Source organism: Labeo rohita, unplaced genomic scaffold (genome assembly GCF_022985175.1).
Source record: "Labeo rohita strain BAU-BD-2019 unplaced genomic scaffold, IGBB_LRoh.1.0 scaffold_192, whole genome shotgun sequence".
NCBI classification, from domain to species: domain Eukaryota; kingdom Metazoa; phylum Chordata; class Actinopteri; order Cypriniformes; family Cyprinidae; genus Labeo; species Labeo rohita.
The window spans coordinates 5410-22730 of NW_026128132.1; the positions used below are offsets into that span (position 1 = coordinate 5410).

Consider the following 17321-nt stretch of genomic DNA (forward strand, 5'->3'; position numbering starts at 1 on the left):
TCATTAATTAATTACCACAGTGGTCAAAGCTATGTACTTCAACTTCCAGTTGTCTGCTTTAATACTCATTAGCTAATGATTTCCAAATGTATCCTTATGTTGTGACTTTACTTGTTGAGGTACAGAACTATTAACTAATTGTTAGGTAATATGTCATTGTGGTTATGGATATAGAATTAGTTAGTTAGTCATGTGCCTCAATGAGTTGGAGTCATGTGTTTTCATGCGTTGAAGCCATGCATTTCAACTTCCATTGTCTGCTTTAAGTAATCATTACCTAATGATTTGACAATAGATGTTATAAAGAGGTGGTATGCACCAATGGTTTGTGGACTAAACAAGTATTAACATAATATCAAGCACAGTACCAATAGAGTTGCATTAATAATTGTATCTTAAGCAAAACATAAAACAGTATACGGTACAAAAGCCAACACACAAAACAGTAACAATACACACAGTGTCCGGAGGATTGAGATAAGTACTTTTTTATGGGTCTTATGTGTCTGTTTCAAAATGAATTAGGTGAGAGTTACAACTCTCTCTAAATGTCTTTGGGTTGCAAAAACCATCTCATCTTTGCTGCCATAGAAACCAGTGGCCTGGTGCCACATTCAGGGTCAGGAGTTTGGGGGAGGATTCCATAGATCCTCATGGTTTGCTTGTTGGGTGTGGAGTGTTATGGATTATTTGTTAAATATAACAAATAATAGAATTTCTGATTAATTGGTCCAGCTGTAAAAATACCATGATACACATTTTTGGTCATACCACCCAGCAGCACTAGTGTAAATCAATGATTATTATATAATAACTGTTTATTTAATCTTCTTCAGGTGTTTTTGGTGTTGGTTCAGAAAGAAGGTCAGTGTTTATGATGGAGGGAGATTCAGTGACTCTAAACACTAACACTGAAACAAACCAGACTGAAGAGATTAGATGGTATTTTAATAAAAATATCATCGCTGAAATCAGTAATCTCAGTAAGATCTGTACAGATGTTCAGTGTAAAGATGGTGATGAGAGATTCAGAGACAGACTGAAGCTGGATCATCAGACTGGATCTCTGACCATCACAAACATCAGAAACACAGACTCTGGACTCTATTCACTAAGGATCAGCCGCGGCTTATTTCAGATATTCAGTGTTGCTGTTCATGGTGAGTCATTATGTCTTGTTTGTCTTTAAATCACATCACTTAATGTGTTATTTATATTTTTTTGCTGCTGACCAACTTAAATGTATTTTGTAAATATAAACAAATCTTTATTTTGAAGTCTGCAACACACTCCAAAAAAGTTGGGACAGAGGAAAAAATAAAAGTGAGAAGGTTATAGAATAACCAAATAAACGGGAAGTTTTAGCAAGTTTCTTTTGCAAGTTTCAGCTCATACATCTTTGGTGTAATCTCGCCTTAACTAAACACTCCTCAAGAACAGCTCAGTGCCCCCCTTTCAAAAATATTGCTTTCAGCATGGAAAGAGCTATAACTGCAGCCTGGAGATCTCCAAATGGGGGTGGGAGCTCCAAAATGGGGCGTGGCTTCCTCCCATTGACAGACAGGCACATGACACGCATGCACAATTGTTTCCCCCAATCAACTTTAGCGCATACTCCACCCCACTGCTGATTCTGAGAAATCTGGTGAGTTAGAGGAGGGAGACATGCAAAATGTGCAGGACAGGTTTGAAAACCACTGAACTAGAAACATATTTAATTTATAAAGTTTTATTTTGAAATGTAAGTCAGTACCAAATGGCTGAAAAATGGTTTCAAATGGTGAAACCCGCCTCATTTTAGAGGTCATGCCCACTTTTGGAGTTCATACCCCATTTTGGATATCTCCGGTCTGGAGTTACTTGTCCAGCACATTGTTACAGCACCCTTTTTATGTTTTAAAACAAATTATAAGTAAACTATTTGTATTTCTTAAAAAAAAAAAAATGTTGTTTCAGTCAATGTTTTGCTAGTTAGAACCTTATAATTCCAAGTGGAAAATGACTTTTTAGAATTAGAAGGTTCTATCTACATTTGGTCTGTTCCCAAAATCCCCATTTGAACATTTGAGAGGATTTTGATATTGTACCTTTATAATACATTTAGGGTCTCTGTCATTTTCATGTAGGAATTTTTGCTATATGAAATGCAAAAACTTTAAAGGTCAATATCTCAAAACTACTCAGAATGCAGATAGAACCTTATAATTCCAAGGCAGCAAAAGTATAACAAGTCGTTGCCTTGAAATTATAAGGTTCTGTCTGTGTTCTGAGTGGTTAAACACATAATGTCAGACTGCATGTCATGAAGGAGCATGAAAATTGCTTTTACATTTAAACTTCTTGCATATTTTGTAGTTTGTTGTTTTCAGCAAAAGATCCTCTAGCAGATTTTGTGTTGTTTGTTTCAGAAGTCCCTGCTGCTGAACGAGATCAATTGAAGACAAAGTCAGTGAAGGAGGGAGAATATTTTGTTTTAAATGCTGATCCTGTGTTAAAAAACCCAAATGATCTGGTGACGTGGTATTTTAATGACATTCCTATAGCTGAAATCACTGAGGATCATAGTAGGATTTGCACAGATGTTCAGTGTAAAAATGGTGATGAGAGATTCAGAGACAGACTGAAGCTGGATCATCAGACTGGATCTCTGACCATCACAAACACCAGAATCACAGACTCTGGAGTTTATAAACTAAAGATCAGCAGCAGGAGTATCAGCATCAGCATCAGATTCAGCATCATTAGGAGCTTCAGTGTCACTGTCATTGGTGAGTATCATTTAGTGATGATTCTCAGTAAATATATCCACCTTTAATATCATAGGTGTCTGATCCACTTTGAGAAGTGAAAACATTATCTTCACTACACTTTACTCTTCTAACTGCAGCAGAATTGATAGTCTGTTTTCAAGACAATGCGTTTGGCGAAGACCATCAAAGGTTTCTATGTACAGCATGATTTGCAACATCATTGTAGTCAGTTGCACTGCAGCTGAAGTCATTGATAGTTTGATTATAAACGGAGCACTCTACGTTCACTTTCTGTACACATTATCTAATCTATTCACAATTCGAATAAAAGATTTATTTTTCATGCTGATAAAAGGACCAGTGGCTACGTATACTAAACCTCTGTTTGTTTAGTTAAATGTGCAATACTTGCATTGCCTTGGTCATTGAACAAGTGTCCAAATGCAGTCTCAGGTGAAAGTCTTGATGGTTTGGAGCAGTGGTGGTTTTGGAATTGCAATCACGTTCTTCCGGGTCTGAAGAGTGATGAACTCCAAAGATGTTCTGACTCGATGGTGACTGGGAGTTTCATCCCATGTGAAAAGTGAAGAAGAACCAAGAGCTGAGAGGGACCCAGCTGAAGTCCTGTGATCTTTGGGGAATGGAAAGACAAGGCCGCAAGGCCTGGCACGCGCTTAGGGAGGTCCCGAAGAGTTCTAGCTCATCTTCGAAGGTTCTAAAAGAACCACTGACTGACTGAGGCGAGTCATGAAGATGAATTCCAGGGTTGAGTGGAAATGTCTGGCTCTTTGTGGTCGAGAGCCACATCTCTGTATGTTGGGCCTGTTGGGCCCGTCCGGCACGCCCTGTGCCGGCTCAGGCTCCCCGTGGGTTCCTTCACAGGGGCTGCAATCGGAGGGTTTTGCAGAAGAAAGCGAAGTGAAGAGAGTGAGGCGATCAATCGTTTGATGCCTTTAAGCTCTCTGGAGGCTGTGCCTCCAGGAGGTCCACGAACCAATGGTAACTTTCACCTTTGGAGGGAAAGTTTACGACTCTTTGTCTGTCAGCATGGTATTTTGCATATATAATTCCATTGGGTGTTGATGCAAAAACTACTAAGGTTTCTTAAAACACTAATATGTTGCATAGGTATCAACATATTATATACACCATCTTTTAGATCATCAAAATACGAATTCAAAAAGACCAAACATGGCATAGGTGGGTTATACGACTAGTCATCTATCATAACGCATGCATAAAACAGTAGAAAGACAAATACAACAGACAAAATTAAAATACAATGCAGTAATACTGTACACAATGACCTGGGCTATGTGTGATAGGAAGGTCAAAGAAAGGTTTGTCTGTGAATGAATAGGAAAGAGTCTATTTCTGTAGGCATTGTGCCTTTCCTATGGGCAAATATAGCATGGACAGATGTGCATTCCTCTGGGCAATAAAACCTCTTATCCGATAGTCGTCCTGGCAACTGAGTCCTTTTGGGGTGTTAGTTGCTTTGGGGGGTTGTCTCCAGAGCTCCAGCATACAGCTGGCTTGTTGGATTTAAAGACTATTTGTTAAATGTAACAATTAATGTATGTCTGATTGGTCCAGATGCTACATAAGTAAGGGATAATATACATCATTATTTTGCGATAACAACTGGCTGAATGTACATTACCTCACTTATTACACAGCTGCTTGATAGATTATTTAGATGTTTTGTCTTAAAATTATTAGACACGAAACACTGATCTGAGTTGAAATATTTGAACACAAAGCTTCCATGAAGAAATCAGTTGCTAGCAAATGACAAGTTCAAACTAGACATTTTAGGGATACAGTGCAGTCATACCAGTTTTCTTACACAACATTTCACCACATAAATAATTATGTAGTAGTACAAGTTTGTTAGTTAACTTATAATCCATTACAGTGTACAAAAAAATGGCAGCAGCTGTGTTTGTATGAAACAATAGAGCGAGTCCACGATACCAGGATGACAGAATTAAGAAATTGAACACATAATATTGAATTAAGCTTTAATATTTTATTAGCTAACCAAACACAAAGCTTCCACCAAGAGAAATTATCAAGCATATAGCACTGACAAAATTTTTTTTGCTTATATTTTTGGGCTTTTTATGCCTTTTATTGTGATAGGACAGTAGAGAGATGACAGGAAAGAGCTGGGAGAAGAGAGAGGAGCGGGATCGGCAAAGGACCTCGGGACGGGAATCAAACTCGGGTCACCGTGAGCACAGTTGCGCTATATGTCATAACAAGGTCATAACATAAATAACATCATAACAAGAAATAGTTTAATAGCTATGATACCGGGTTTGAAATCAAATGTTTGCATAGTTATGACAGAAAACAGTTTATGCATAAACCCAAATAGGAAATAAAACAGTTATCAAATAAGCATGTGTCCTATTTTGTCCTAAACTCCTGAAACATTGGTGTCTCATTTTAGAGCAGTCAATGCAATTTATAAAAGAAGTCAATTGAATCTGTAAGGGGGGTGGGTGTGTGAAAAAATTCAGATGTAACCCCCTTTGTAATCTCTGGCATTTTTCAAAAGTAACTGTAATTTAATTACATATTTTTTCTCAGTAACTGTAACTAATTACAATTACATGTATTTTGTAATTAAATTACATAATTCAGTTACATGTAATTAGTTACTCCCCAACACTGAATTTAACAATATAAGTTGTAACAATAAATCCCTAATGTACATAACTGATAACTAAGAATAAACATAATTATTAAAATGAAAAACCATCAAGTGTAAAAGTCACAGCATCAGTGTTTTTCAACAAAAGTTGTAAAAGGAAAAAAAAAAAAGCTGTAAAAACCCGTTAAATAACATTCTTTTCTGTTGCATTTTTACAGTTTTTTTTTTTAAATAAAATGTATTTATTTATTTATTACATATTAATGTATTTTCCATCAGTACATAAACTGATAAAATATACCTTGAGCCACTTTGGAAAAAGCTTCTGGTAGATGAATAAAAATTCCTGTGAAACAGGAAATCATGGCAGGCTAATTTCATCAACCTGGTGTGAAAATATGAATGGGAATATACTTTAGAGATATTTTACTTGTAAGAATTTTGAGGGGTACCAATAATTGTGGGAATTGTGTATTAGAGAAAAATTTATATATATATATATATATATATATATATATATATATATATATATATATATATATATATATTATGCTAGCAAGTGGAGTTTTTAGCAAAAAGAATTAAAATAGTCAATTCTGTGACGTCAAACTCTGTTACCAAGGTAGAGTAACAATACTGACAATGCTGTAACAGAATTGACAGTCCAGCAGGCCTTTCTGTTACTTTAAAATTCTGTTGCTTGAAGGTTCAAGTTTATGAACTGTTTTCACAAAAAAATAAATTAATAAATGAAATTGTTTAAAATCTCATAAACATTATTGAGATATTTTTGCACTCTCATTATATTTAAACATTTTTTTTCTCATGTTTTCTTTTTCTTTTTTTTCTTTTTTAACTAGATATTGTATATAATATATTTTAGTTGAAAAATATTTGCTCCAAGTAGATGGTTCTGTGAAGACCTTTTTTTTTTTTTTTTTTTTTTTTTTTTTTAAAGGTCTGCATAGGTGAAATATTAGCTCAGTTTCAAGTGTTGGAATGTAGGGACTGTTTGTCTAATGAAACAAGAAGCATGTTTCCTGTTATGATTTAATATTATTTCTACACATTGCCTAATTTGTCTGGAACATAGTTGTAAGAAAAAGTGAAGGGGACGTAGAAGATCTTGATGAAGATGTTTATTGCAGCATAGCAGTGGCAAAGTACATGTTGTACCTTGGGTTCAACGGAGTCGGAATGAACCCAGAACATCCTTAGCTCAAACCTTTATACAGTTAAAGTTTACTACCGTTTATGTAAATGAAGTTGCTCCTTTCGTGGCAGCTGTGGTCTGTATGTTAATCATGTTCTAACACCTCTTTGTCTGAGGTGGTTCTCAGTGTCCCACACCAGCTTCCATGCAACAATAGGTCACCATTTGCTCAGGATGTAATCTTCCGAAATGGTCTAGAAACAACATAACTGTTGACTTTCTTCTTCTCTATAATAATTAAGCCATTTTGGGAAATGAGCATGATTAAACATATATTGTGGAGTGGAATCTGGGTTTGATGCTCTTGGCCCGGAAGAAGCATCACATCCACTCCCTTATAAAGATTACACCTCCCTTCCTGGGTAGGTGCCCACTGGTGGTGAAGCACTGCCTTAGGTCATTCCCTTAATGGTCATCGGAGAATCTTACCCGTCTTTGGGTCAACACCTCATTCACACTGCTTATTGCTCCATCCAATTAGGCAAAATTATCATAGACTTTTTTTCAAATTTGGCAAAATGACATACCAACATTTTCTTGGGTTTGGGAGATGAACACTTGTGAACCATAACAGCAAAAGGAATCATCTAAATGTACTAAACATTATGACAGTACAAACAGCAAAAGCCAAAAGGAGCAACAACATTGATTAATACCCTGAAGTGTGTGTGTGTGTGTGTGTGTGTGTGTGTGTGTGTGTGTGTGTATATTTTTCCACATACATTCTGTCCCTTTTTTCAGTGTGAACATTCTTTGTCCACATGTGTGCATTTAGTAGACAATAATATATATAAAAGTCCAATCTAGCCTTTCTATTCTTGGGGCTTAGGAGTGGCTTGCACCTTGCAGTGTACCCTCTGTATTTACTCTCATGCAGTCTTCTCTTTATGGTAGACTTGGATATTGATACGCCTACCTCCTGGAGAGTGTTGTTCACTTGGTTGGCTGTTGTGAAGGCGTTTCTCTTCACCATGGAAATGATTTTGCGATCATCCACCACTGTTGTCTTCCGTGGACGTCCAGGTGTTTTTGCATTGCTGAGTTCACCAGTGCTTTCTTTCCTTTCTCAGGATATACCACACTGTAGATTTTGCCACTCCTAATATTGTAGCAATTTCTCGGATGGGTTTTTTCTGTTTTCGCATCTTAAGGATGGCTTCTTTCACCTGCATGGAGAGCTCCTTTGACCGCATGTTGTTTGTTCACAGCAGAATCTTCCACATGCAAGCACCACACCTCAAACCAACTCCAGGCCTTTTATCTGCTTCATTGATAATGATATTACAAAGGAATTGCCCACACCTGCCCATGCAGTAGCCTTTTAGTCAATTGTCCATTTACTTTTGGTCCCTTTATAAAGAGGGTGGCACATGTTAACGAGCTGAAACTCCTAAATCCTTCATCCAATTGGAACGTGGATACCCTCAAAAAAAAGCTGAGAGTCTACACATTATGTGTCACACTCACGCACACACAAGGGGATGGAGGAGACGAGAGATGAGTGGCAATACTTTAACAATTTATTAAACAACGCCTTATTTAAAAGACAAAGCATCAAATAGTGAAAGAGGTTCTTAACTGAATGCTTAGGTAGATTGTTGAAGTCCAAAAGTCCAGTGTTAGAGCCACGCCACAACCTCAAAGGAAGGAGAGTCAGAACCAGCATGTGAACGGTAGACCAGACAATGAGCAAATGGCTGAGTGTCTATTTATAGGGCGTGGCCTATAAAGTTTTTTTTTTTTTTTTTTTTTTTCTGAGTATGTATATATTTGTCTTTCTAGTGTCATGTGCTTTGTGTCTGTTCTATCAGTGTGGACATCTTTATTTCACATGTATGTGCATTCAGTAGACAATAATATATTTTTCTGCATTTGAGTATGCATATACTTTTTTTTTCTAGTGTCATATGCAGTGGTGAGCTTGTGTTTTTATGCATTTCTTTGTGTGGGTATATCCTTTGCCCACTTGTTTCCATCTTGGTGATAAGACTGCTGTCCATAGTCTAAAAAATCTTGATCTCTTTTTGTTTCCCTTATCTGCTGTCCATGCTTTTCACATTGGATAGAAAGTTCTCAGAAAGAAGCAGTCACTGGTGTTGTTGCAGTCTGTGTGGTTCTCTCAAGTCCATCAATGCCATGGTGAATCTTAGAATTTATAGATCTTTTAGGCAAGGAGTTCTGGATCTTGCAGGTCTGGAAATCTTTTGATTTTCTTGGTCATGGTGATCACCATGTTCATTACGAAGTCCTTTTTCTTGTGGAAGTCCTCTGGCTCCACTGTTTTTGCTGGCCTTCTTGTCCTTCGAATGACTGGATAATTTTTCTCCAGGAGGTTACACCTTTCCAACAAACAGCTCAATGCTTATACCTGAAACATTCAAAAATAGATTAATCAAAAAATTTAAAAAAATCTCCAATTCACATCAGCATCTGCTTGTGACTGAGCTATAGTCGTGTTCCTGCAGTGCTGTCTCTGGCAAGGTGTGAATGGCCTCTTCCTTATTTCCTTTCAACAATGCCAACTGGGTTTCTAAATTGCCTATCTTCTTAAGCAAATCACGATAGCCCATCTTTCTTTTGTGTGAAAAGTGACACTGTCTTGCCTTGTGTCCCATCCTTCCACAAGCAAAACAAACAACTTCCTGATCTTTCCTACCTTTCTCCAAACAATGCCTTGCTATATGACCAAGGCAGCAACTAGATGTCTAGATTCTGCAGCTTTCCTTTGACTATTTGCATTGAAATACTGTGTCATTTTGGAAATGATTGCTTGTATGGTGCATTTACATCTACATGAAGAGCAATGGCTTCTCGCATGTGTGAACTGCTCTGTGCAATTAATGCAGACTTAAACATGAGGTTTTGTTTAGTTGCATTTCCCACAACCTGGATGCAAATGTTAGAGGATGCTCTCCAGGTTCCATTGTCACCTCAGTTATCTTTCTCAAGTTAACCAAATCAGTCCCAACAAGTCTAAGTAGAGCTTCTCTCCTTGCCCCTCTGTCTGCTCTGTTGTCGTGAACTTCCTGTGAGAGAGCACTAGTTAATGAGCGAGGAATGCAGATCATGAGAAGTCTAGAAGCATCTTCATCTGACACACAATAAGCATCCACTACTTTCTCCAGTTTTGACAAGAACTCAACAGAATCCATGTTATCAGGGTCAAAAGTACCCACTGCTGTAACAAGACTTTGAAAGTCCATAAAAGACAGCTGTCTAACACCTTGGCCATTTTCATTTTCTTTGATCAAGAACCCTCTCATTTCCATTTATGTCTTGTTCAAGTCATGGCATAGCAGCTGACTTGAGAATTTACCAACTTGTTTTCTGTTTTCATTTCTTCTAATCTTTTCTTAGTTACCTTGTATGAGGCAAAAGGAGCTTGAAGTGCATTGTATTTAACTATCAGCTCTTCCATTTTCACAATCGTAATAAATTGCCTTCAGCAACTCAATAGGTGTTATTCCTTGACTGACTGAACGTTATCTAGTTAATTTAAGATGTTAGTCTAATTATTCACAGCTCCTGTGCTTTGAACAGGTTTTTGGGTTTCGGGTACTTCAGGTTTTAGGTTATATTTTTAGAACTGTTTACTTACACAGTACGTCGAGCAAATCAACACTGCTTTTGGCCTGTAAACTTCACAGAGTCACAGTGTGTCAGACTCACTATGAGCTTAAATTTTAAGGGTATTCTCATCCAAATTGGAGGAAAGCTTAAGGAATTACAGCTCTTTAATATGTACCTCCCCCCTTTTTCAAGAGACCATGAGTAGTTGGATTGTTGACTCAAAAGCTGTTTGGACAGTTGTGTGCTATTCCTTCATTATTTCTACATCAATTAAGTAGGTAAAAGGTCTGGAGTTGATTCTAAGTGTGCCATTTGTATTTGGGAGCTGTTGCTCTGAACCCACATCATGCAGTCAAAGGAGATCTGCATGCAAGTAAAAGAAAATTGTTAGGCTTCAAAAACAAAAGAGAACCATCAGAGAGATAGCAGGGACATTAGGAGTGGCCAAATTAACAGTTTAGTACATTCTGAGAAAAAGAAAAGAACACACTGGTGAGTTCAGCAACATAAAAAGGCCTGGACAATCACAGAGGACAACAGTAGTGGATGATTGGATGATCCTCTCCATGGTAAAGAAAAAACACATTTCACAACATCCAGCCAAATGAAGAACACTCTCCAGGAGGTAGGCATGTTACTGTCAAAGTCTACAATCAAGAGTCAAGACTTTACCAGAGCAAATACAGACCACTTCTGGAAAAGCATTCTTTGGACGGCTGAAATTAAGATCAATCTGTACCAGAATGACAGGAAGGAAAAAAATATGGAGAAGACTCACCTGTGAAACATGGTGGAGCAGTGTGATGGCATGAGCATGCATGGCTTCCAGCGGAGCTGGTTACTGGTGTTTATTGATGATGTGACAAGGCAGAAGCAGCTGTATGAATTCTGAAGTGTATATATACACTTAGGGGCCGTTCACATATTGCGTCTTTTGCGCGCTCAAGTTCGTTATTTCAAATGTAGACGCGCGGCATCCGCGCTCATAACAGAAGCGACACGGTCACGATGTGCACGCAGTGCGACACGCTCGTTTTTTTTTCGGGCGCGTCCGCGTCGCATCGAGATGAAAACCTCTCAACTTTTCAGAATGCTGCAAGCGTACCTTAAGTCATGTGACAACAACCAACCAATTAGCTTCATCCTTTCCCATAACAACATTGAAAGCTCAGCAAGATGGAGAAACAGTTGATCATAGCTGTACAGGGATAGCCATGTTTAAATAAATGTAGTAGCAGAGCTACAGCAAGCGATTTTAGTGATAGAAATCAGTTTGTCCTTTGATGAAACTTCCGCGTCTTCATTGAGAGTGCGGGTCATGGTTGCTTAGCAACGGCAGACGCCACTGAAGCACAAGCTACAGAGCACTTTGGAAAGAAGGACAAATCGGCGCGCCTAGCATTTTCCATGATTTTTTTAGGCGCGATATGTGAACGGCCCCTTATATTCCTATATTCCTCTGGGTGGTTGTTAGGGTGTTGCTATGCGGTTGCTAGGGTTGTTGCTATGTGGTTGCTTGGTATTCAGGATTGGTTGCTAGGGTGTTGCTAGAAAGTTTCTAGCATGTTTCTAGCATGATTAGCATGTTACTATCATGTTTGCTAGCACAGTTTGCAAGTTACTGGCATGTTTCTAGCATGATTCTAGTATTAATAGCATGTTTGTAGCATGATTCCTATGTTAACCCTTTCACGCGTACGATCACACCAGTGTGATCATTCTTGGCTGGTCCCTGGAGCGTACGATCACACCGGTGTGATTCGAACGTTCAGCGCGTCACATGATCAACTGCTGAATTCAAATCTGCTTTGGCGCTTTGGCTGGCGCTGAGCCAGATCGGACGCACTGAGCGCTTGTCATATTATCGCAACTATTTCATGTTTTCCAACCATATAATGCTTATTTTAGGTTCCAGACATTTACATACACATAAGTCCTAGTAAAACGACGCACTTATAGTTAGCAAAATACACGCTGATGTCTATGGCAGCCGCAATAATGATCCTTACAAATGTTATCTGACGACATGTTTTATTGATATCATATACACATTGTGTGGGTAACTATAAAGTTTACTCTGCTCTTCTCGAAGCTCACCAGAGACTTACTTTAATATTTTTCGGGAGGAGAGGATGAAATTGCGTGTTGTAAATCCCACAACTCGGATTCAGCGTGAACTAACATGGCGGCGCCCATCACTCGGCATTGATCAACTAACACGCTCATTATAAAAGTGTTTAAAGCTCCAAATACATTCACTTGCACATATTTCAGAATCGGAATATCAGATATTTCATAATACAGTGAGCACGTTCGTGAATATTAATAATAAAAAGGGAAAAACTATATTAAAGTGATACAGCGCTATTGTGGCTGCGCTGTGTCACGATGCGTCGCCATGGAAACAATAAGACTATACGTTCTAAATAACGGTCGCCTAAAAAAAACTCACTCTGGGGGCTCAGCTAGAATATTTTAAACTCACGTGTGAAAGGGTTAATAGAATGTTGTTAGCATGATTAGCATAATGCTAACATGATTTAAATAAATTAGAAATATTAGAGAGTTTAAATGAGTCTAAATGGATTAGAAATAGTACATAGAAGTGAAGCTTGATTTAGTCTCAAAGGATTCTGGGAGTTTAGATTTGAACTTTGACAGCTGAAATTTGATGAGTGAACATTGCGTCAATGTAAATCTGTGGGATTTTGGTGGTTGATAATCTGGTTTACGAAAACTGTAAGCCGAATCAGTTAGAAAAGAAATAGCAACCTGAGTCTTTTCAAGCCAACTTAATTTTTTTTTTTTTTTTTGTTTTGTTACAGGTGGAGGGTCAGTGTCTGTGATGGAAGGAGATTCAGTCACTCTACAGACTGGCATTAAAACAAAACAACAAGAAAGGATTGAGTGGTATTTTAATGGCTTTCAAATAGCTAAAATCACTGGAGATCTTCGTTTTATCTGTACAGATGTTCAGTGTAAAGATGCTGATGAGAGATTCAGAGACAGACTGAAGCTGGATCATCAGACTGGATCTCTGACCATCACAAACATCAGAACCACAGACTCTGGACTTTATAAACTACAGATCAACAGCAGAAGAGACAAAATCAGGACAAAGATTTTCATTGTTGCTGTATCTGGTGAGTCATTTTGCTTAAAAGCAAGTTTATTTATGAGCTTAATGTTAATGTGTTTAGTGATGTTTTGTTTTTGTTTGTTTTTTTCAGTGAAATTAGTTTTTTTTTTTTTTCTTTTTATCATTAATTCACATAAAGTTTATAGATCATTTTTTCACAAACTGAAAAATTGGAATTTGCTGATGTAATTATAAATTAAGTTCAATATGATTTTAAAATTGTTTTTTTTTTTTTTTAGATTGATTGTTGTTGATTGATGTTTTAAGAGATTAACATATAATAATAATTAAACACACACACACAATAAGCAGGCCCTACTGTAACTCATATCATTACAATACAAAGAGAAGACTGTAAACTGACCACAAAAAAAAAAAAAAAAAACAACTATAAACAACAAAACGGGATTGGATTAAGCTGTCGTATCGTTGTTTTGCAAATGTTAACCATCTTTAATTTTTTTTTTTTTTTCTCTCAAGAAAAGTAGAAGTGAATTGACTCTTCCAAAAAAAAAAAAAAAAAAAAAAAAAAATCCCACCATACTTATCAAACTAGTGGTTTGTTCTATTTTCCATATTCTACATAATATTTATGAGAAAAAAAAATGCATGCAAATAGAAAAAAAACCCTGCAAATTAAGAAAACATCTTCATTAGTTTGGCCCATCAACTCCAAATTCACAAACAAATACAGAAATGGGCTGCAAATATTAACATCTTCAATTTTAACAGAAATTACAGACAAATGACATAAACACAAAAAAAACCTGCAAATTTAAGGGAAAACATCTAGTGACAAGTTTGACTGGGACATGTGCTCAATGTCTACTCTCCAAATACAGAAATGTGCTTTGTTTATTATAACACAAACATAATATGATTAGCACAGGATATTACACAGACCACAAAAATATTTAAGGGAACCACAACTAGAATTACTGTATGGCTGTGACAAAATTATCAAGCTGGCTAAGATTACTTTTACAACTTATTTACAAAAAATAACCATAAACCATAGCATAGTTAGGGTCCCTTTGAAACATTTCCTTTACGAAAATTAACCATTAGTTTATTATAGTAAAAATGTAGTGTAATAACCATTATTTATTTATTTATTTATTTATTTGGTGTATTTACTACTTGTATAACCACAGTTTTACTACAAATATCATTGTTGAACTATGATAAGTCAGTGTGGCAACACTATGGTTAATGTGTAGTTATCATGGTTTAAAAAAAACATGTATTTTATTAATTAATTAATTAATTTATTTATTTATTAAATTAATTTATTTATTTGTAGTAAAACCATGGTTAATTTTCATAAGGGTTCCATTGTGATCTGTGTGTATTTGCAGCATGTTTCTGTATTTGGTTGTGTTGCAGCACATGTGCTGTCAAATTTTTTTTTTTTTTAAGTGTACTCTGCTGGTGAGCAGAGTATGTATATTGTATAATATATATATATATATATATATATATATATATATATATATATATATATATGTATAAATATATATATATATATGTATAAATATATTAGGGATGCACCGAAATGAAAATTCTTGGCCGAAACCGAAAACCGAAAAAGAGGAAACCAAGGCCGAAAACCGAAACACCGAAAGAAATTATGCCAATTATTAGTACCATTGCATTTGTGGCTATGACTGTGTACTAACCTTACTAAAATCAAGGCATTGCAATTGCATAAATTAATATTAAAGTTTCAAAGAATAAATCGTTGAGGTTGAGCTTGTCGTCTGCCTGACATTTGAGAAAGATTTGAGAGAGTGTATTTAAATAGGGCCAGTGCATAAATTATAATTTTTGTCAAATTTAAAAAATATCTAGCAGAAATATGGCTACAGTCTGATAGTCACATATATAGTAGCCTAAGGGGCCGTTCACATATCGCGTCTTTTGCGCGCTCAAGTTCGTTATTTCAAATGTAAACGCGCGGCAGCCGCGCTCATAACAGAAGCGACGCGGTCGTTTTTTTTCAGGCGCGTTCACGCCGCATCGAGATTTGCTGGTGGTTTTTTTTTTTTTTTTTTTCAGAATGCTGCAAGCGCACCGCGAGTCACGTGACAAGATTCAACCAATTAGCTTAATCCTTTCCCGTAACAACATTGAAAGCTCAGCCAAGATGGAGAAACAGCTGATCATAGCTGTACATTTTTAAATAAATTTAGTAGCAGAGCTACAGCAAGTGATTTTTAGTGCTGGAAATTGTCCTTTGATGAAACTTCCGCGTCTTCATTGAGAGTGCGGGTCATGGTTGCTTAGCAACGGCAGACGCCACAGGAGCGCAAGCTACAGAGCGCTTTGGAAAGGAGGAGAAATCTTGCCTCGCGTTTGCCACGCGTTTTTAGGCACGATATGTGAACGGCCCCTAGAGTGTACTTTTCATTGTTTTCACTCCGTGGTCTGTCTCAACCTCACACCGCAGACATGTTGCTTCAGACAAGCACGTGCAGGCCGCGGTTTCTGTTTGCTTCATCACAACATACTGTTTCGGCCGTGTTGTTTCGGTGAAAAAATCTTTCGGTGGGTAAAATGCACTTTTGGGCCATTTTCGGCCGAAAATTTTCGGTGCCTGAATATTCGGTGCATCCCTAATATATATATGTATATATATCATAACAAATATGTTATAGAGAAAAGTGACAGGGTTCTGTCACTTCTGTCTGGCTTATTCTTGGTCTTGTGACAGCGCTGACACACTTGTATTGGGTTGTATGATGCACAAGATCATCTATTACAACTATTATGTTGTGTAATTTTGCTTGACTGTAATTAACTGTTTGTTTCTTCTTCAGGTTTTCTCAGTGTCGGTGGAGATGGATTATCAGCATTTGTGATGGAGGAAGATTCAGTCACTCTACACTCTGATATTAAAACAAACCAACAGAAATTTATTAAATGGTTTATGAATGGCATTCGCATTGCTGCAATCACTGGAGATCTTAGTTATATCTGTACAGATGTTCAGTGTAATGAAGGTACTGAGAGTTTCAGAAACAGACTGAAGCTGGATCATAAAACTGGATCTCTGACCATCACAAACATCACAAACACAGACTCTGGATTTTATCAACTAGAGATCATCAGTGACACCAGTAAAAATACATTTGGTGTTGAAGTCCATAGTGAGTTATTAGGTTTTAAAGCAAGTTTTGTACATTTAAAACTCATCTTTACATGAGTTGCTTTTAGAATATTTCTTTCATGTTCCCGTTTTACATGTTATAGTACAGTACATAGATCAGTTATTGGCACACGTTTTTATGTCCCCACATGACGCCATCCAATGTCCCCTCCAGAATTTCACGTATCAGCATACAGTTGGTCTTCAGAATGCTGCCATATACAAATTTGGGTGTTTCACCTTTAATTTTACAATAGCTTCAAGTGCAGTTAATTATTTGTCATGCTATACGTGCAAACAGACAACAGCGTTGTTGAAGTCATGCTCTTTTGTATGTCGTCAAACCTTTGGCCACTGCCGTGTCTGTATGCTGTTGCAAAACGCGGCAAAAAGTCCTACATGACGTAATAGTGTGATTAAGGTCTGCACATGTCTATACTGCACTTTGATAATACAACTAAAATAGGAATATTCCACATGTCTTAATTCAGATTGTGTTTATTTACAGTATGACTTTAGCTGGATTAAGGTCATCAAAAATCTCTGTTTACATGGTAGATTTCTAATTAAAGTATTGTCTTAATCGTGTTAAAATCAGAATATGGTTGTCTATGTAAACATTGTGTATGTAAAAGTTTTTTTATCAAAGCATCTCTGATCAGCTTTTCATTTGTGTTTCAGATGTTTCTGCTGCAAAACGAGATGAAATAAAGCAAAAGTCAGTGAAAGAGGGAGAATCTGTCACTTTGGACACTTTAATAAAAACCCCACATCATTCATTGTCATGGTATTTTAATGACACTCGTATAGCTGAAATCAGTGGAAATCAGAGCAAGATC

The 17321-nt window shown here is 36.9% G+C and overlaps 1 protein-coding gene across 3 annotated transcripts in view; it reads left to right on the plus strand.

Moving 5' to 3' along the window:
- Positions 1-872: 872 nt before the first annotated feature.
- The window catches only part of LOC127159117 (contactin-3-like), a 34464-nt gene continuing 18015 nt past the window's right edge, over positions 873-17321 (plus strand). For 2 of the 3 annotated variants that reach the window (XR_007826360.1, XM_051102025.1), the window contains exons 1-3: positions 873-1160; positions 2409-2768; positions 13021-13338. Coding sequence is in view for 1 of the 3 variants with exons in the window: in XM_051102025.1 (XP_050957982.1) it covers positions 875-1160; positions 2409-2768; positions 13021-13338 (964 nt within the window). In the remaining 2 variants the exon portion in view is untranslated. Of the gene's footprint in view, positions 1161-2408; positions 2769-13020; positions 13339-16153; positions 16484-17321 lie in introns of all 3 variants that reach the window. The other variant, XR_007826361.1, reaches the window with a different exon arrangement.